The sequence below is a fragment of the Palaemon carinicauda genome, chromosome 13 (assembly GCF_036898095.1).
Source record: "Palaemon carinicauda isolate YSFRI2023 chromosome 13, ASM3689809v2, whole genome shotgun sequence".
Classification (NCBI taxonomy): Eukaryota; Metazoa; Arthropoda; class Malacostraca; order Decapoda; family Palaemonidae; genus Palaemon; species Palaemon carinicauda.
Genome location: NC_090737.1, coordinates 146653287 through 146675782, shown reverse-complemented (window position 1 = coordinate 146675782; position 22496 = coordinate 146653287). Strand labels below are relative to the sequence as shown.

At 39.8% G+C, this 22496-nt stretch overlaps 1 protein-coding gene across 5 annotated transcripts in view; it reads left to right on the top strand.

Annotated features, from left to right (window-relative positions):
• HPS4 (Hermansky-Pudlak syndrome 4 protein) overlaps positions 1 to 22496 on the top strand; it is a 599431-nt gene that overhangs the window by 553218 nt on the left and 23717 nt on the right. For all 5 annotated transcript variants that reach the window (XM_068386039.1, XM_068386038.1, XM_068386036.1 and 2 more), the window contains exon 10: positions 8968 to 9179. In XM_068386039.1, the coding sequence (XP_068242140.1) occupies positions 8968 to 9179 (212 nt within the window). The remainder of the gene's footprint in view (positions 1 to 8967; positions 9180 to 22496) is intronic.

Sequence of the window (22496 nt, the reverse complement as noted above, 5' to 3'; positions counted from 1 at the left end):
TGTCCATGAAAATTATGCCAGAAAAATCTTTTATAGCATAGGAACATCTACTCCCAACAGTCTTCCACTAAATTTCAATCTCTCAGAGTTTATTACCAGATAATGGTGTGGATTGGGAAGGAAAGTAACATGGATGTGTTGAACTGGAGTTGGAAGATAGAGGACATCAAGTTAACACCAGTAATGTCAGATATGAATACAGCTCCAGGCAATCTGTTAAAAGATTATATATTGTAACTACTAATCTGCCTGTTAATCATCGCTGTGTAGTTGTAGGATGTATGGATTAACATGAACACCTGCTTGTGGACAATGTCAGTTAGAAAATTGTGATAATAAAATTCAGTGAAAAGGAAGATGGGGAGTATCAATTAGAGTCTATGTATTAACACTGCTAATGAAATATTTATGCACTTAATAGATAGTAAGATTATCAGATCATTAAGTTTAGAATTTTAAGACTGGTAGCAACCTAACACACTAGCTTGATAAGTGGCGTACTGTTAAGTCATTGTATGTTTTATATATATTGATATTTGATATATTATACAGTTAATTTAGGATATATCTGCATATCAGTGACCATTGTTGGATACCATCTTGTATATCATTACATGTTGTTTAAAAGGAAATTTGACTGCTTCCATTGTATTCTATGCCACTGAAAACCTAGGTGTAGACATCTTATCTATCATCATAGAGTGAACACTAAGGATGTTAATTACACTTTTTTTATGCATTGACGGCCATCTTGGATCTCACAGCTTTGTAGTACTTGCATTTTAGTAGACTTTCAGTATGTCAATCTACACTTCACATGAATCCAGAAACAGTTGAAAATCCTTTTCTAGCAATATTTTAGTACTCGACTATACAACATGTTCAGTTCATTATGATGAAGCACATCTTTTCCCCAAATAATTTTACAACACTTAATTGAAAATTTTCTTAGACAAGAATCTTAGAAAATAACTTCTGAGTATGTAAATCGTTTCATACCTATTTTTTTTTTTTCTTTTCGTTTTTTTTAGCGGACAAAAGAACTGAGGTTAGCCGAGTTATGTGCGAATTTATAACTGATATTATTCTGTGCTAATGAGTTTCCAGTTTGATACTTTTAAATCATTATTAGAATATCAATTATTTTTTTTTTAAATCCACAAAGGTTTGTTGTCATTTTAGAATCAACAAAATGCTTCCTCTGCACACAATACATTAAGCAAGTCTAGATGATCGTGCTGTCCAGGATGTGATACCTAAATGTTGCAGTAAATTTGATTCAAGATCTTACTAAATTTCATCATTCACCGTACTTGCATATTGTATAGCAACATTATAGATATATACTTGTTATACAAGGAATCTCTTCAGAAGATGCAATTCATCTTTTGTGGTCGTTATTCAGTGCAAACTAAGAATAAGCCTCTCTTTGGCCTAATTTCCCATCAGGGTTTTGATGTTCTTATATTATGGAATCTCATATAATTCTTTAGTTTTTTTTTCTAACTATTACTGTGGTTAAATAGAGTTCCGTTCTATTTAAGGTTAGTCTCTGAATGGTAACCTGAACCCAGAAACCTCATGTGTATATCTATATGTCATACTGACTGATAAAAGGAAAATGTTATTGAATGACAGAGGTACATTTGATTTGCTCAAACAATAAGTCCCCTAGATAAACATTCAACTTGAGAAATTTCAGAGATAGTAACCAATGTATGCAAGAAATTGACAATCATTTAGATAAGTGTAAAATAAAGTACACATCAATTAGCTTCTTTTCAAAAGTATTTCCTTTGTACAAATAGTTATAAACATTTAAAAAATGTGCCCGTGAAGTCTATATCCCCTACACCATACAGGGCACCTGTGCCATGCTTTACACCTCAACCTTGTCTAGGATAGCTACAAAGATTGCTCTTTGAAGAATGCTGTAATCTAAAAACGAGGAAGAAAGGGGCAAGGGTATGTGGTAAGCTACATACTCATACCTAGGCTATCTCACTAGAGGTAGCAAGATCAGCTGACTGAAAACAAAGGAAGGAATTGGATGGAGTTTATGAGCTGGATGCCTAGGATAATTATGTCGGACATGAGAGCCATTTCAGCTTAAGAACTTATTCCATTAATGGAACAAATATTGATTTATCTTAGGGTGTTATTTATATTAAAGTACCAAGGTACGTTCAATTTCCTGATGCTTTGGAGCACCAAGGTACATTTCCTTTTCTGATACGTTGATACACTAAGTTACATTCTATTTTCACTGTTTCATACTCCTCATACCAGCATGCAGTATGACCCCTATCGCGAGAGACCATAAACATAGCTAATATGTTAGAACTTCAGGTAATACGTTCTTCAACTGAAATTCTGATCTGAGACAAAGCCACTAAAATATTATTCAAGAGTAAATGCAGGATAGAGGCATTGTAAGGCAGCCTTTAATGATGTAGTGTCAAAGCTACGCTGCTTTAGGGTTTAAAGTTTTTCTCTCTATAAAGTCATTCAATCAGAATTACTACAAGGAAATACTTAGCTAGCTATACATTCCACCTTTTGCGCATAACTTTACAAACCAGGGAAAACTATGTCAATATTAGTGAATGCTGTCATGACAGAACAGTGTTAAATGTTCCGTCACTGCGCCAGAGCAGAAGTCAGAATATGTGGACTAAATTGTGGTCCTACTTTCTAAACAATATACACAAATGCACATACACATATTGATATTAGAGAGGTTAATCAGGAAGACAATGATAAGATACAGTAAAACTGACGTTTATCATAGAAGAGATTTCTGTTACTAATTGTGTGGCAATGTGACCTGTTAGGTACTAACAGAGAGGCGAGGTGAATGCAAGTAAGTTTATTCAACATGATAATGCGCTTATATACAAACAGTTGAGGACAACAATGGTAAAAAATTCAATGAACCTGAAACATACAATGGCAAGCTTAAACAGGTTTATCAATGTGGAAAAGAGCGAGAGATAAAAAAGCAGTAGCATTATAGCGTCTGAGGGTGTATGAAACACATGTGGTACATGAGCCCCCTTAAGCAGGCACACATGAGAAATAGGGTGCCCAGCCCTAGAAAGGCGAACTGTAGCCGGGTCATCTAGTAGGAGATATAAAGGTTTAAGGCAATCAACAGAGACCCAGTCTTTTTTGCCACAAATGTTAATTAAGAAAGCCTTCTGTTAGCAACAGATCACAATGGAAGGGCCTGTGTAAGGGGGCGTCATCAGTGGCTTGCTAGTGCCGTTGTGCCTTTCTGGTAGAGGAAGATAAGTGGTGAGGTACCCTAAAATTTCCCATATTTGGCTAGGACTTAACAGTTCCTCCTTAGTTCAAACTGCAGGGCTCTGTCATTGACTGCCTAATGAAAAAGGCAACCCTTTTAGGTAATTCACTTGAAAATAAATAGAGCATTGTGAAACTCAATTTTTATCATTCTTGCTTTCTTAAAGCTATACTACTAGGCTATCTTTTCAATCCTGTGAAATTAAAACTCTTTTAATGGGCCTTGATGCTTCTGTAGCCGAGGGCCGAAAGGGTATTTATCCTTTGGTTTTTTTTAATAAAGACAGCTGATTTCTTGCAAATTGGCAAGATGTTCTTTTTGCAGTTCTTGGAGTTTTGGTAATGATACTCTATTGCGTAAATAGATTACCCAATTTCTGTAACTCCAATATGACTTTTGGCAAAATATCCAAAAGCTAAGTTCATAGATTGTATTTTGGCTTCCATAAAGGCCTTAGGCCATGTGATGCCCTTCTTACTATTTCCAATGCCGTATAGAAATCCCTTTGCTATGGTCATGAAATATGTATTATAAGCCCTGATTCTAGTACCACCTTTGATTGTGTTTATCATGAGGCCCTTGTTTTCTAACTTGAACAGATTGAAGTGTGTCTTCTTAGGATCACTATTGGATCCTTAAGTCATAAATTGCAAGGAGTAATTGTTAATGGACATCTTAGTGACTATACGATTAAAATATCTAGTGTTCCTCAGATTAGTGTCATCAGCCCATTACTTTTTATATTGCATACGCATGATTGAATGGAGAAGTATTGAATTAAAAACTCAAGATAGAGACGACTGGTGAAATCTAACAGAGGCCCTTTGCGTCAATAGGCATAGGAGGAGATGATGATATGCATGATATTTGTTTTGGGGATGTTTTGCCTACATCTCACTGTAGCAGAATGTCACAAGAACAACCCTCACACCCTGGAATCACTCTAACTGACAAATATCTCCTCAGCACAAACTTTCCTCTTACGTTATCAACTGGACTCTTAGACAGAAAGGAAATAAAAACAAAACATAACCATAATACTATATTCCTTAAAACGAAAACATAAAACCATCCACAACCAAAATAATTACACTTAAAACTAATCATAATCTTTATACTGAATATACAAAAAACCTAACACCATCCAAATAAACCAACCAAACAAAAACTAACAAAACTTAAAATTAAAAGGCACACCAACTCCAAAATATGTATTAAGTATATATATATATATATATATATATATATATATATATATATATATATATATATATATATATATATATATATATATATATGATTCTGAGTGGACACTTTCGTCCACACAAGGGCCAACAGTCTTTTTAATAGCCAAAAAAAAAACCACAACTCTGCAGGAACCGGAACACTGACAAATATTAATACACAATTGCATTAATTGGTTTGGGTTGTGGGTGTAATCATCATCATCATCATCATCATCATCAATTGAAGGTTCATTCAGTCCGGGTCATCAACGTTTATCTAGATCTGAGCAGTCGTATCAAGTTCCTTAAACAAGCTAGGTCATCAACAATCAATTTCACATTCAAGGAAACTCTCTCCAAAGGAAGAATCACGGTCTGCAAAATAAAAAAGAAAAACTCTTACGAACACTCCTAGCTAACTAAACTATCGCACTATAATCAACGATAATTAATAAACTTTCTATTATTCAGAATCTCTCCTAGCAAAGATAAATAAATTGTACTTACTGTCAAAATAATCAAACACTTCCACGCTGGTCGAAAAAATAATAATGATAATCCAGCATTCACACACACAACTGCCTCTAGCTGCAGTCAAATCAAAAAGCCATTCATACAAGACATTCACCACTGTCGTAACCTAACTAAAAACATAAACAGTCAATCTCATTTATACCAACATTCTTTCTCACAACAAACAATCAATACACCAACTACCTCTCGCTCGATGACGCACACACACACACACAAACACTCTCTCTCTCTCTCTCTCTCTCTCTCTCTCTCTCTCTCTCTCTCTCTCTCTCTCTCGTTCTGGATTTGGCAAACAAAAAAAATAAAAATACAAAAATCAATCCTCCACAACACTTACATGATATCAGTTCACTCACCTGGAATAATAATACAGTAGTTAGATGAGAATGAATCCTTTTATCCCAGCATTTTCGCTGTATTGTCTTCTTGGTAGATGGGATATAATCAGAGACTTCTTATTAAAATACATTTAATTTCTCCCAGGCTTACATCTCTGATCTTCTCTAACAACTTGTGAGTTTCGAGTGAGAATATGTAAACAAAACTCGTACACAACAAAACAAAAATAACGAATGAACATCACTCTATAAAAGATCGAATCCTACTGCAATACTGAAGTAAGAGGAATCACATCCTAACTCTGGGACAATTAAATAGTGATTCAATCTTTCATAACACACGCTACTACGCTTATTCTGTATGTCTAAACATGTTCTATCAATGCAGTACTGGACAACATTACTCTTAATACCCGTAGCGCATATAGTATTACAGCAGACTACTCTCTTTGTATCAATTCCATCCTCTGAATGAACAGCAGATATGTGTTGCTAAGTCCGTTACTAGAGATCTAGCTAATATTAGAGCATAATGTAAATCATAGGGGAGGAGATAGGTCAAGGAAAATGGCTTTTCAATGTCCAGGTTTTTTCATTGACAATGTCCAGTTAACTATATATAACTCATCTAGCACACTACGCATGAGTCTTCTTGCAAATATACTTCTCAGAAACAATCTGAACTGTTTCTTTTTCAATTTAGAAAAAAGGCTTAATGAGAAAGTCTTTTAATATTTTTGGTGATCAATGTACCCTAATGATATTCTTTGAATATTGCTCTCATGTCTGATTTTCAGGCTGTGATTCTCAGCTTAATTTGTTGGGCAGGATCATTATCTCTGGCACTATCGTTTAGTTATGTTTTGTACGCATTGCATTAGATTTTTCACAATACTAACCGTTCTTTGCATCCAGATTTTCACTATATTAATAATTCTTTGCATTAATATTTTCACAGCATTAACCATCTTTTGCATTTAGATTTTCCTATTTTGTACCATCCAGTATGTTGTTCTATGTATACACTTAATTCTAACAGTCGTAGCTTCTCTATCATGATGCTCAATAGTACACAGTATTCTTGAAGTTTTATTCCGGCTATGACCAGATTATGAAATGATCTTCCTGATCTGGAAGTTTTATTTATGGTTGCACTTTTGCAAATGGTTTTTTATTGAACAGCTTGTTTTCAAGGCATATAGGCCTATGTGACTTATCTATTTAAAATTGTTACTGATCTTAATATAATTTACTATTTCTTATTATTTTTGGTATATAGTTTATGCATTACTTCTCTTTTTCCTTTCCAAACTAGCCTACTTTCCCTTTTTGTGGTCTTCATCTTGTAGCATTCTGCTTTTCCAACTAGGATTGTAACTTGTTTAGTGATAATACTGATGATATTACCCTCTTATATAACCAAGAATGCTGTACTGTATTTGGTCTCATCTAACTCAATATTTTTTTCTATTCAGTCAAGAATGCATCTTAAATAAAATATATATATATATATATATATATATATATATATATATATATATATATATATATATATATATATAGCAGAGCACACACTGTTATGTAACAGGGTAGAATAGGTGGAAATGAGGCTGTGATACGAGATATTTTTTAAAGTAATTTTGTGATAATGTTATAGCTTGTACTGTATTTGTTGTTATGTAATTGTGAATAAATACCCATAAATATTGCCTTATAAAATGTCCGGCGTTCCAGCGGAAATACTAATTAGCAAATAGCAAACCGAGGAATACAAATGCCTGACTAAGAGAAAATTAATTTGGGAGATAGTTCAGAGGCCCATCTTAAAAATAGCCGCCATTGGGTAATTAAAAAGGCCAATTTTTTATGAACCCATAGGGAAGGAACATGGGTTCGATACAGTTTTCATCATATTTGTTATTTTTCTGATATCCGCTTTGCTGACGTTAATAGAAACACATTATCCTAGGTTTAGGACTGTGTATCTCTCAAATTCGTTACTTCTTTGGGTGGAATATATCTTCTGATTACATTAGCTAGTTGTAACTTTAGCATTGACTTTTTGAAAAGTGTTACTCAACCCTTCAAGGCCATGTTATCTGCCAACAGGAAGGCTTATGCTTTATGGACTCCATCCCACCTTGTAGCTTTTGAGTATATGGTAATAGCTTACCAACTAGTTCTTAATGACTTATGCAGTCTACCAGTCTTTTAGAAAGAATGTTTTATCTTACTACTTCTTAGTGAGTATCATCCAAGAAACCAAAGACCTCGACAATACTTGAATTCTGTAGTTTAATGTTATCCATTGTCAATTCTATCAATCTCCAATCATATGTGATATTAAGAGGCTATGGCAGCATGTCAAAGGCTTTTTGTTCCATAAAGTTTTACTTCTATTTCACCTGTAATGACCACCAATATTACTTCCGGTAGGTTAATTTTCTACCACAGATTGGGCTCCTCAAGGTAATAGTCACTCTTTTTAGATAACAGATAAAGCGCTCACTTATAAGGGATGGATGACTCATTTCTTGACTAACTGTGCCTCTGTACATTGAAGGATAGGATAAGTGTACAACAACCTCCTCCTGCTTGTCACTGAATTAACAGGTCACAGATTTTTCACTCGACTGAAGAAGGCATAAAAGGATAAGAACTACATATGTGACTGCATATCTTGGACTCAAATCAGGTCACATTGCATCTCTTATTGAAAAAATTCATCGTTTATACCTCATTTCCTGCTTTCACTTTCGGGTCTTTTCACTTCATCACAAATTAAATCCCGTATCACTCAAATGCGCCATTCAAGGATTTTTCCTACATATTTGACTTTCCTCTTTCAAGTCCAATTCTTGCATTTACTTTTAATAAAATTATTTATGTGCACAGACTATCATAGACTTATTTCAAAATGCTACAGCTAAAAAGGTTAAGTTTTCCACTTCATCTTGGGGTAATTGGGAATTTTGTTCAATGTCACATATTTTTCTTTACTACTCTGTTGGTAAAATTAACGTTTGGTTTGTCCCTATATTTTTTAGTATTGCACCATGATTATTGAGCTTCTTCCTTTGACACACTTTTTGATAGGAATCTTCATGTTCCTCTTATTTTCGGGACAATTCCTTTTTTGGAACCTCTCTCATTCAACATTGTATAATTTACAAGGCATGTATACACGGTGGAAGTCAGCAACCTTAGAATTGCTCATTTGGATATTATTTATATCTTATTATCATCAAACAGAAATTTCTGCTATTTTTCCATTTTCACAACCATTATAATCATCCCTATTTCAAGACATCCAGTCGTCCTTCTAAAGCAAGCAAAGAAAAGCCAGTAAGGCTAAGCAAATATTTGAAAATGGAGCCTAACTCAACGTAATGAAAACAGTGTAAAACTGACACAAGAAATTTGTCAGCCAAGACTTTTCAATCAGAGCTTAGTACCTAAAACTATTATATTGTGTATATCTATTGAACAAGTTACATACTACTGAATTTGAAAGGCTTCTTGTGTTAATTGCTTAAATGATAAAAAAACATCTCTTCCTCAGTGGCGCGTTGGTCTGTCAGGATTGCAAGATGTCCAGGCTGCAGTTGAGAGGGCCATGGAAGTCTCTGAAGTAGGAGACTCTGGGGATGCTTTCTTGCAGTGGTCTTACAACATCCTCTCCGCAGTGATGCCCTCATCTGTGGACAGAGACTTAGTTTCAGCAGCCCATCAAGACTTCAAAATGCATCCAGGTCTTATGGAAGTTACTTTACGGTGAGAAAGCTTTTCTTTTGTTTTTTTCTTGTTTTTTTTTATTTCAAGAATTGTATACCAAAATTAGTTTGGTAATTTGAGTTTTATATTTGCTTTCATAAAATATTAGAGCGTTTACATCTATCAGAGGATTTTAGGTAATAATAACAAATGTATGCACTTGTGAGTCAGAGTGAGTGGCACCTGTAGGCAAGGCAAAACAATAGCTGATAATTTTTATGCTTGTTGGAGACAGATGTCTTTACTGGTTTAGCACTAGGTTGAAGCAAATGAAGATATCAATACCTTTATATATGCACCTGAGCCGAATGTGAAAACTATGTGGGAGGACATGTTGGAATTATTTCAATGGTAGATCATATAAGAAAATGTATACATGCCCTACCTATCAAGGATAACAGGGATGAAACTGTAGCGAGAAGGGTTAGTCAAGTGATATTTCCAATGTGTCTGTAAGCCTGCTAGAATTTATAGTGATAATGGTCCGGAATTTGTTGGAGAGGAGTTTGAGTAGATGTTAAGAGAATGAGGTATTGGACATTGGCATTCCACTTCATATATGAAGAGTGCAAAAGGTGAGGCCAAAAAATGTGAGAACTTTGACTGAAATTTTGCCAATGATAAGCAAAAGTGATAATAATTGGCATTTATATGTCACATTTTGGGCTTATAATGTGATGGTGCACAACAGTAGATGTAAGTATCCAAGTAAGTTTGTATTAAATTGTCAAAATACGGTAAGATCGAGATTGGGTGTGTCCAAGAAGAAAACGAATGAGAGATTTGAAAGCTATAATTTTGAGGAGACTGTTAAAGAAGTTGTCGAGAAAAGAAGAATGAATGTAAATAAGATCTTCTATAAATTTACAGGGCCGTATGAGATGTTAAATGTTTATTCCAGTGGGCTCAGTTATGTTTTAGATAAGATATGTATGGATGGTAGAGTGGAAGAAGTTAGGGTGCACCACAACCAGTTATTCAAATGGAAGGAATCACCAGGATTTATTTGTAAAAATGGTGTGAATGAAATGGTTGAAAAAGAATAGGTGTGAATGAAATTAGGAATATTATAGGAATAGAATATAAGCATTTAGTGTTAGATGAGTATGAAAGTAAAAGAAAACTTATAGAATAAAACACAGAAAAAAATATTTATGTAAATGCAGGAATCAAAAAAAGTTTGACAAGAAGCCAAATGTGAGAGTGATTATGGAAGATAAATGTATTAATACAGAAGAAAGATGGGTGGATATGATTGTTACTTAGAGTGTGTGGTGTTTTACATTACTGGATCTACATATAAGAGAATAGTAAGGATTATGAATGGTGTTCTTGTAAGAGCAGAAAATAGTTTGGATGAAGTGGATGAATTTCTTACAGTAATAAGTAAGATTCTGAGATAGGATGATAACAAGGTAGATAAGATAGTGAATGTTATATTAGATAATATAATATATTAGATACATTTTGATATATATAAATATATATAAATATATATATATATATATATATATATATATATATATATATATATATATATATATATATATATATATATATATATGTATATACATATATATATATATATATACATATATACATATATATATATATATATATATATATATATATACACACTAGCAAATTTCCATAGCTCGTGAATCCATTGTCTTCTTTTCCTTCCCTTGCTTCTTTTGCAATCTCTTGAGACACTTTGTGCTATTATTTTAGTCCATATATCATCTGTCTTTCTCATTATATATCCAGCCCATGTCCTCTTCTTTTTCTTACAAGTTGTTAGAATATCCTCTACTTTAGTTTACTCATCCTTCCCTGTTGCTGTTTTTCTATCTCATAGTGTTATCTCCATCATTATTCTTTCCCTAAGTCTTTGAGTTGTAACTAGCTTATGTTCTAAGGTTTTAGTAAGGCTCCAAGTTTTTGACGCTTAAGTTAGTACTGGTAGAATCATCTGATTAAATACTTTCCTCTTTAGTGAAAGTGGCATTTTACATTTCATAATCTCTTTTTGTTTACTAACAGCTCTTCGTCTCATTTTTATCCATCTTTTAATTTCTGGCTCATGGCCCTGTGAAAACACGTACTGTCTGTTCCAAGTACGTATATTCATTAACAATCTCTGCAAGTTTTTTGTCTCTGTATTTTCATTGAATACTATGGTACTTTTGCTCATATTCCTTTTCAGTCTTACATTTCTGTTTGCTCTATTCAAATCTTTTATCATCTTTTGCAATTCCTTCCATGACTCACTAAATAGAACTAAGTCATCTGCAGATCTTAAGTTGTTAAGATATTCTCCACTAATGTTAATGCCTACATGTTCCCAATCTAAATTCTTCAAAAATTCTTCTAGTCGTGCAGTGAATAATTTAGGATAGATAGGGTCTCCTTGACTAACTCCTTTTCTCAATTTGAAATTTCTCACTATATTTATGTATTTTTGGGATTGCTGTACTACTAATATAGATATCGTCAGGTCTTCTAACCTAAGTATCATTTATTCCTCGTTGTTGAAGGACTTTCCTGACTGTTAAAGTTTTGACGGTATCAAAATCTTTATCATAGTCTTTAAATGCCATACATAGTGGTTTGTCATACTCAGTTGATTGTTCGTTTAGTTGGTTAATAACATGGATTTGGTCAATGGTTGAATATCCTCTTCTAAAACGTGCTTGCTTTCTTGGTTGATTAAACTCTAGCTTTCTTTCCATTTTGCAAAATATGATCTTTGTAAATATTTCATATATTACTGGGATCTCATTAAACTTAGTGGGTCGTAATTTTTCTGGTCTTTTGTTCCTCTCTTTTTGCCAAATAATATAAAAAAAAAAAAAATTCTAAGCTTGTCTTGCAAACATTTGGTGTACAGTTCAACAAGATTTACTATTATGAAATATCCTCCATCTATTATTAAATCATTTGTTATGCCATCCTTTTCTTTTTTGTCTCTTGTCATGCTTTTTAATGTTTTTCTTTTTAATTATACTGTTACTTTGGATATCGGCTCAAATTTTTCATCATTTCTATTGAAAAAAAAATTATTATATTGTATAGTATTGCATAGAAATCCTCTGAAATTTTTATTACCCCATATTTTTTGTTGATTATCCCTTTTTATCCGTTAAAGCAAATATCTGTTAGCACCTTGCTCCATGTCTTCTTTTTAAAAACTTGATGTTTCTTCCATATTTAGTTTTTCCTCAATTTTCGTCTGATTGCATTTATGAATTTCTTTGTGAATTGTTTTGGATAACGCGCTAGGCGGTGTATCTTAGCAAACCATGTTTGTCAACGGTTATAATCGTTTAAACGGAGGAGCAGCCTGGTGTAGTAATGAGAGCTTTAGGCGTGGAGGAAATGCCACCCTAAAGCTCGATGAAGTTACTGGCAACAGGTTGACGGATTGGGTTCAAGGTGATAGACAAACTGTCTATTCAACTTTTACTCCTGATGCCTGGCGATTGATCTTACTAGAATTAGTATGAACCGGCAAGGGTCACTTGCCCTAGTTAGATAGGCATTTCACATCACAAGAAACTGGCTATCCTTTGATGCATTTAACCAATAAATCATCTATGTATTTAGTCAGTCAATGTAAAGAGAAGATGACAGAATGGACCCCTGTCCCAGGCATAGCAGGTTGCTAAGAATCTCTCGGTTTATAAATACTAAAGAAAAATGTTAAACTGGTAATTGGTATGTTAGAATCATGAAACAGATTGGGAAGTTACATCAAGTGGAGAGAGAATTTATGAAATATAGTTGGGATATCATGGCCCTAAGGGAAACACGTTGTAAAGAGATTGGTAAGAAAACTTTAGAACAAGGCAATATATATATATATATATATATATATATATATATATATATATATATATATATATATATATATATATATTGTATATATATTATCGATTTACAGATGGAGTTGGAAGATAAGGGGTAGGAATGATGGTGACACCAGTAGCAGAAAAGGCATTAAGTGAATAGAGAGCTATAAATAGAAGATTGCTACTAGCAAAGCTCAAATCAAAGCAATGCAATATGCGTATTACAGTTTGCTTTGCACCAACAAATGATTCCCTTGAAGAAAGGAAAGATGAATACTATGAAGAACAGCAGAGTGTAACAGTTGGAAGGAATATTCAAGGGATAGAGAATGTAAAGGGTATTGAGGGTCTTGGCGAAGTTGAAAATGAAAATGGAATACATTTCATAAGTTTCATAAGTTGCTGTCATTGGAGGTACTCTTTTTTAGCACAAGGACATCCTCATTTATACATGGACTTCACCAAGTGGCAATCACATAAATCAAATAGATCACATTGCCATTAACAAAGAGAGAAGGAGGACTCTGAGAAATGTAAGAAGCTATAGAGGTGCAGATTTTGGTAGTGATCACCAGCTCCTCATTGCCACACTGAAATTAAAATTGAAAGCACCCAATAGAAAGGTAGATAGAATACTTAGGTTTGATACAACAAAGCTTTTAAAAGAAGAGCACAGAGAAACATTTGCAAATGAATGTAGGAATCGATTGGCTGTCTTAGACTTTAAGAGACAAAGAACAGATTATTAATGTTGTATGGTGTGATATTAATATCTAGATCAGGAATAAGAAATTAAATAGACCGTAAGTTCCTGTCCACCAAATTAAGATGAAAATCTATAGCTGAAGACCAGACAGGAGAACAATACTCGAAACAAGGTAGAATGAAAGAATTAAAACAATTCTTCAAAATAAATGATATCACGAAAAATCCTAAAATACTTTCTCAAAAAGCCAATCTTTTGTCCAATGGAAAAAGACACAGGCCTAATGAGTTTCTCAAAAGTAAATTTCGGTGTCGAGAGTCACACCTAAAATTTTAAAAGTCATACAAAGTTAGAGAAACATTATCAATGCAGAGATCTGGATGTTGAGGAGCCACTGTCTTTGACCTACTTACAATGGTACTTTGAGTTTTGTTAGGATTCAACTTCATACCCCATAATTTGCACCATGCACTAATTTTAGCTAGATCACTATTAAGGGATTCAGCAACCCCAGATCTACATTCAGGAAATGGAATTGATGCAAAGAGAGTAGCATCATCTGCATATGCAACAAGTAATGGGCCAAGAACACTACCCTGTGGAACACCAGATATCATATTCCTATACTCACTATGGTGACCATCAGCAACAGCTCTTTGAGATCTATTACTTAAAATTTCAATAATAATGCTCAGAAACGACCCACCAACTCTCAACTGTTTGAGTTTGAAAACAAGGGCCTCGTGATCAACACGGTCAAAGGCAGCACTAAAATCAAGGCCAATCATACGAACTTCCTGACCATAATCAAAGGATTTCTGTACAGCATTGGAGATTGTAAGAAGGGCATCACATGCTCCAAGGCCCTTGTGCAAACCAAATTCCAAATTATGGAGCAGATGATTACCTTTAGCAAACCTATCAAGACGTTGTGCCAAAAGATGTTCAAACGCTTTAGATAATATGGGAGTTATGGAAATTGGGCGGTAATCAGTTGGACTTGAGCTACCACAAACACATTTACATAGTGGAGTAACATTACCAATTCTCCAACAAGTGCTAAAAGCTCCTCTTCTTGCAAACTTGCACAAAATGACAGATATCTTTGGAGCTAAGAAATCTTCAGTCTTTATAAAAAACAAAGGAAAAATACCATTTGGATCTACACCTCTTTAAGCAGCAAGGTCCATCAACAGAGTTTTAATTTCACGAGATCGAAAAGCTAAACTAGCTAGTTTAGCCTCAGGAAAACAGGAATGAAGAAGTTCGAGTTTCTCATTACTCTGTTTACTGTCAAACACATCAGTCAAAAGGGTTGCCTTTTCCTTTGGACTGTGAGTGACTGAGCAGTCTGTTTTAAGTAAAGGAGGAACTGTTGCATCTACACCAAAGAGAGTAGATTTAAGGCTAGGCCACCACTTATGTTCCTGTGTTGTACCAGAAAGGGATTCTTTTATGGTTAGATTGTATTCCTTTTCAGTTGAAGCATAAACTCCCTGAGGAAAAGCTCTAAGCTGAGTATAGTTATTCCTGGTCAAATCTGATCTGTTACCCTCCCAAAGATGATAGGCCTCGTGATTCTCCAAATAAGCACGTCTTCACGTCTTCACTCAGTACCTTAGCAAACAAGAAGGGATATGCCTATCAATTATATTGACTTGATTCTCATTCAAAGGGACAACAGGATCAACATTACTATACAATTGTGACCAGTTCAAGTCCAAAAGATCATGCAAAATACCATTCCAGTCTGCTTGGGATTTCATATAATTCGTACAAGAGTATGATACATCAGGGACAGGCTGCTCAGTCTTCAATACTGATGAAATAAAGGCATGATCAAATGTCCCGAATGGAGAACCAACCTTACTTGTTATAACCCCAGGGGAGTCAATGTATACGAGCTCCAAGCAGATTCCAGACCGGTGAGTAGCTTCACTTATGATTTGCTTACACACTGATTAAGAGGCAAAGTCTAAAGCTCTTAAGCCATGGCGATTGGTAGGAGAAACAGCACTCTTTACTTTTGTTAGAATTTTTATAGCTTATATGAGATATTAATTTTGATGTAGTTATTGTTCTTGAAATATTTTATCTTTTCTTGTTTCATTTCCACACTGGGCTATTTTCCCTGTTGGAGCCCATTAGCTTATAGCATCTTGCTTTTCCAACTGGGGTTGTAGCTAGCAAGTGATAATAATATGTATGTATATATATATGAATATATTTATATATATATATACTTTCTTTAGGAGATCACTGGTTATCTCTCTCTGCGACCAGAGTTTTGAATAGATACCCCCCCGCTCCGCGCTCTCAGTAGCTTTTACCACCGGCATCCAGGAATGTGCCCCGAGGGTAGGATTAACGGTAGGTCGCCCGTTAGTCGGGTCACCTTCCTCATTAAGTTCTCTGGTCGAGAGAGGTGAACATCTCTCGCTCTCGTATCTCTGTCGATCCTTTGTGTGCGTCCTGTGCCCCACTTGTTCCCAGCGTGGCAACTTGCGTTTTTATAGTGTGCTTTCCCAAGTGTTCCTGTGCGTTCACTTTTCAACTGTGTGCTTACCCAGTGTTTCATTCATTTCCTTAAGTGCTTGTGTCGTGCGTTGTGTGCGTTATGGAGCAGGTTCGCCGTTGTCCTGGGCCTAGAGCCGGGAAATCGTGTGGAGCGTTCCTCTCCAAGCCCGAAGTGGATCCTCACTCCCTTTGTTCCTTCTGTAGGGGTAAAGTGTGCTCGTCAGCAGACACGTGCCCCGAGTGCGTGGACTGGAGCGATATTCAGTGGGTACGTTATGGTACTAAGAAAAGAAAATCAGCGAAACGTTCCCCCAGGAAAGTTAGTGTTTCCTCGCCGATTCCGTCGCCCAGTGAGCGTTCCGACGGGGTCTCGGTTTCGCCGTCACCTACACAAAGTAGGGGACGAGGTAAGTCTAGTGTAGTGGACGAACAAGGCGTCCTATCCCAGGAGCCCAGTGTTAGTGCAGGGCCAGTGGCAGGCCCCTCTAGGGCTAGTGAAGGTCCTAGTAGTGCGTCCGGAGAGTCGGCCCTCGTGTTCGGGGGGCACGCTTCCTCCGATGACCCCGTGTGGGGTAGTAACGCAGTCTCAGTGTCACTGCCGCCCTCGTGGGCTTGTGCTTCCGGCTCCTCTTTAGGGGGCGGTAACCGGAGTAAAGTCCAACCTGCAGGTCACGATGCCTACGGTTGGAGGCTCCCGAAGATGCCGGGTAGGTCTCCCCTGAGGATGGATGTAGACCTGGATCCCTGGCTCCCGGACATGGAACGGTTGGAGTCGTTCCCGACCCTTCCCACGGAAGTTCCCGATGACTTCCTCCAGCCCTCGACCTCTGGCATTCAACGTCCGAAGAAGTCCCCCGCAGTCCCCGCTTCCAGCCGACACATGGTGAACGCAGTGTCGTCTGGCTCTTCAGACATCTATTCCTTGTCAGAGGAAGAGGTCAAGGTGAAACACCGCCGTCGGAGGGAGCGGTCCAGGACCGAGCGTTCCAGGTCAAGGTCGCTCTCTTGTTACAGCAGGAAACAATCCCGCTCCCCGAGCCGTAAGTATAGGAGGAGTGTATCTCCCGGGGGCGCCTGGGTCAACGTTTCGTCGCGGGAATCGAAGGTGCTTCGGTCCCCGGACCACCGGTCCAGCGAGCGGTCCCCAAGGCAGCCGCCCTCCAAGCACGGCCTTGACCCTCGCGACCTGACTCGCAGGAAAGACCTCTCTATTAGGCATAAGTCCTCGAGGCCTCCGGTTCACCCCGCCCAGCGGGGGGAAACGCGCTTCTTACCAGGCAGCCAGGCCGAACCAGCCCAGCTGGTGCGGCCTTCAGGTCGGAAAGAACGGTTCCCGCTGTCGGGTCAGCCCCCGGGAACCGCGCCCTCAGCACCCAGAGCCTTCGGGCGTACGAGAGTCCCCGCTGATCCAGCGGTGCCTACACTATCCCGAGCCCCTGGTCCGGTCTTACCTGCAGATGAGGTCCAGTACCTTGGCAGGACGGCGCCCCTGGCCCCGAGGGCCAGGCGTCCGGTCGGCGTGCCCGGTAAACCGGCTCCCCCGCCCCAGGCCGAGGCCTCGGCTGACGGAGGAGAGGGCTCCCCGACGGAAGACTCCGCCTATAGGAGAGTGGTTAGCCTGATCAGAAGGCACCACGGAATAGCAGAACCTGCAGCGACAGATGGGGATTCCTGGAGGTCGAGTCTCCTGAGGATTATGCAGACTCCCTCCCAGCCTAAGTCGTCCCTGGCACTCCCTCTGGCCCGAGACCTAGTTCTGGGGCAAGAGTTCATAGACAAAGTGGTAGCCGGTAATGCCGAGGCTCCCAAGTCCCAAAGTGCCTCTAAATTACTCCAGGGCCTCAAGAACCAAGGGAAGGTCTATATGCCCAAGGGTCGTCGCCCAGGCCCTTGTAAAGTGGAGACGGCCGTGGACATTCTGAGCCAAGGCGTTTCTGACGTCAGAGCTTCTTCGGCCCCAGTCTGTTTCTCACCTGCAGAGGCCTCCATGATGGAGGAGATGTCGCGAGACTTGATTAACGTCTCCTCTTGGCTAGACTGGTGGGCTTCCACGTTGGTGGGTGTGCAAGCCTCCTACGACCCCGAAGACCCTGACCAGCAAAGCCTGATGAGGGACCTCATTACTTCCGGGGGTAAAACCCTAAAATTCCTCTCTTACCAGTCTCTCGCCCTTACAGCCAACTGGATTCTCCATAAGAGAGACACGGTTCTCACCAAAGTGTCCCGGAAAGTACCGGACAAGGAGGCGCGAGCAATTCGCAGCCTCCCTCTGTGGGGAGAGTCTCTTTTTCCGATGAAAGAGTTAGAGGCCTTGATGGAAAAGGTCTCGAAGAGGAAGGAGGCCAACGTCACCAAACCGGCAGCGTCAAGGAGACCTCCATACAAGAGGTCCGTCTCGGACAGCGCCGCGACGCCCCAAGCCTCTTCCAGCATTACGAGGAGAGAAGCCTCCTCTTCCTCCTGGTCCTCAACTCCGCAACCCTCCCGCAGAGGTACTTCAACACCCTCAAGCTCCTTCAGGTCGGGTTACTCCGCTTCTAGGAGAGGCAGATCAGGCCGCTCCTCTAGAAGAAGGTAGAGTGGGAGGCCCCCTATTCTCGCCCAAGCCTCGGGTTGGGGGATGCCTCAGACTACATTGGCAGGCTAGCGCCCAAAGATCCGGTAAAGAGGACCGCTCTTCAAGAGGAGGTGTCCTCCATGTTGGAGAAGGGCGCAATGGAAGAAGTTCCTCTCCCAGGACCTGGTTTCTACAGTCACCTGTTCCTGGTAGAGAAAGCGACGGGGGGGTGGAGGCCAGTTATAGATCTGTCGGCTCTCAACAAGTTCGTCAAGAAGACGGACTTCAAGATGGATACTCCAAAGTCAGTTGTGCTGTCCTTGAGGGAGAAATATTTTATGATGACCGTCGATCTCAAGGACGCATACTTCCAAATTCCGATCCACCCATCGAGTCGGAAGTTCCTCCGGGTGAAATGGGGTTCCCAGATCCTGCAATTCAGGACTCTTTGCTTCGGTCTGTCAACAGCGCCCCAGGTGTTCACGAGAGTCTTCACGACTGTATCAGTGTGGGCTCACGAACGTGGCATCCGCCTTATTAGATACCTGGACGACTGGTTGCTCCTTCCGCCTCAAAGGTCCTCTTGGAAGAACAAGGGAGAAGTCTCCTTCAGTTTTGCAGAGATCTGGGTATCGTCATCAACCCAAAGAAGTCAAATCTATCCCCGTCCAACAGAATGAACTACTTGGGGATGACATTGGACACCATTAAAGGGAAAGTTTTCCCTTCGGAGGACAGGATCAAGAACCTCAGGCACATCATCAAGCCCTTCCTATCGGAACAGCCAAGGAGAGCGAAAGACTGGCAGAGGCTGATAGGCCACCTGGTCTCGTTGGAGAAACTAGTTCCACAAGGGAGGATAAAGCTCAGATCCATCCAATGGAATCTCAAGAGCCTCTGGTGCCAGACACACTCACAACAAGTGCTAGTTCGGGTTCTTCCAGACACAAGACCCTCCCTGGAATGGTGGTACTGCCAGTCGAACTCCCTCAAGGGGATGCCCTTCGGGACCAGCCCTCCAGAATTACTCCTGTTCACAGACGCCTCCAACCAAGGGTGGGGAGCCCACCTCCTCGACGGGACGGCACGAGGTACCTGGCTGGAAGGGGAAAAGCAACTCCACATCAATGTCCTGGAGTTGAAAGCAGTCCAGAAGGCGTGTTTACACTTCGCAAGTCTGCTAAAAGGAAACACCGTGGCGTTGATGTGCGACAACGCCACGGTAGTAGCATACATAAAGAAGCAGGGGGGCTTGAAATTGAGGGAGTTGTGCGATCTCACCATAGAGATTCTGAATTGGGCAGAAGAAAATCATGTGGTGTTATTAGCAAGGTTCATTCCCGGGAAGAAAAACGTTCTGGCCGACGGCCTCAGCAGAATGGGCCAGATAGTAGGGACAGAGTGGTCCCTCCTCCCGGAAGTAGCCAGGCTCATCATTCAGCGTTGGGGTTCCCCGGTGATGGACCTCTTTGCAACGAAACTCAATGCCCAACTCCCAGTCTACTGCTCCCCGGTGCCAGACCCGAAAGCAGCCCTGGAAGACGCTTTTCAGCACAAGTGGGACAATCTGGATGTTTACGCTTTTCCCCCCTTCACGTTGATAAGGCAAGTGCTCAGCAGAGTAAGGGCCGCCCGAAACCTAAAGATGACTTTGGTAGCGCCCTGGTGGCCGGAGAGGGAGTGGTTCGCAGACCTAAAAGACCTAACGAGTCACCCGCCGTGGCCTCTACCCGCCAGGTCAGACCTTCTGCAACAGCCTCACTTCCTCAAGTTCCACGACAACCCACTCTCCCTTCGCCTTCACGCCTGGAGACTATCCAGCGACTCCTGAAGAAGGAAGGTTATTCTCCCTCCACGGCTAAGAGAATGTCGCTATACCTGAGAAAGTCGTCAGTAGCAATATACCAGGCAAAATGGGCCTCCTTCACAAAGTGGTGCGCTGAGAGACACATTAGACCTCTTAAGGCCTCTGTCCCAGACATAGCAGAGTTTCTGGTGTTCCTCAGAGACAAAGTAGGAATGTCAATCCCAGCCATAAAAGGAGTTCGGGCCGCCTTAGGCCAAGTCTTCCTCCTGAAGGGCATCGACCTGGGGGCCTCGAGACACATAGAGATGCTTGTCAAAAGCTTCGAGCAGTCTTGCCCCCCTCAGGCGAGGAGAGTGCCCCAGTGGGACTTAGCCTTGGTCCTGAAGATGCTGCATCGTCCTCCCTTTGAGCCCTTGAAAGATATCATGGACAAAGACCTTTCCCTCAAGGCCGTCTTCTTGCTGGCCTTGGCGTCCGCCAAGAGAGTGGGAGAGATCCATGGTTTGTCATACGACGTCTCTCACTCAAAGGGGTGGAAAGAAGTATCCTTCAAGTTCGTACCTTCTTTTGTGGCCAAGACTCAGAACCCAGCAGTCTGGGACCCGAGGTTTGAAGGTTTCTCGATTCCTGCCATCCCTAAGACAGGTAATGCAGAAGACTTAAAATTGTGCCCAGTGCGAACAATTAGAAAATACCTGGAAAGGACAGCGCATCTCCGACCGGATGTCAAGAGCCTCTTCGTTTCCACGGGTATTAATAAGAAACAAGTTTCCAAAAACACCATCTCCTTCTGGTTGAGACAGGTGATCGCCAGATCCTACAAGGAAGCTGGCATAGCAGTGCCAGGCACTCCCAGACCTCATGACATCAGGGGCCTGAGCACCTCCTTAGCCTTTGAGAAAAACATGGCAGTTGGGCAAATCCTGCGAGCAGGTACTTGGTCGAGCCAGTCAACCTTTACTGCCCACTACCTCAAGGACTACTCAAGAAAATCCTTGGACGGGTACTCCATTGGAACAGTCATCTCCGCCCTCCAAGCGGTGTAACGGTAAACCCCAGGCACATTCAATACTAGCGACCGGTAGGCAAAAGTGCGGTTTTCCTACCTCCTACCCAGTTGCTTACTTGCCTCTTCGGGGAGTACCGTCTGTTCCCAGAAAATCACACATTCTTCACGACTACACGTCGAGAAGAAACGTCGAAAGAAGTTTTCAAAAGGTGAGTTCCTAGACACTAACGTGAATTGTTTGAATAGTTACCCTCGCTTCCGCTCTCTGGTAGGTCTCGTTATCCTGAGGCCTGTTGGCCTCCACGACCGGGTCAGTGGGTCAGATTGGCACTCCCGCCTCCTAAAGTGTAAGTCTCCTAAAGAAAGTAGTTCGAAGGTAAGTATTCGTGTTGGAACAAATCAAAAATTTTAAATAATTTTTATTTTTCCTAACATACTTACCGAGAACTACTTTCGGGTAATGGCCCTCCCTTCCTTCCCCGAGTGCCTTCTTCCCTTACTAGCATGATGCTAATGCAATAGAACTTAATGAGGAAGGTGACCCGACTAACGGGCGACCTACCGTTAATCCTACCCTCGGGGCACATTCCTGGATGCTGGGGGTAAAAGCTACTAAGAGCGCGGAGCGGGGGGGTGTCCATTCAAAACTCTGGTCGCAGAGAGAGATAACCAGTGATCTCCTAAAGAAAGTAGTTCTCGGTAAGAATGTTAGGAAAAATAAAATTTATTCAAAATTTTTTATATATATATATATATATATATATATATATATATATATATACACACATATATATATATATATATATATATATATATATATATATATATATTATTTTATATATCTTTCACCTATTCTACAGTTACTTTACT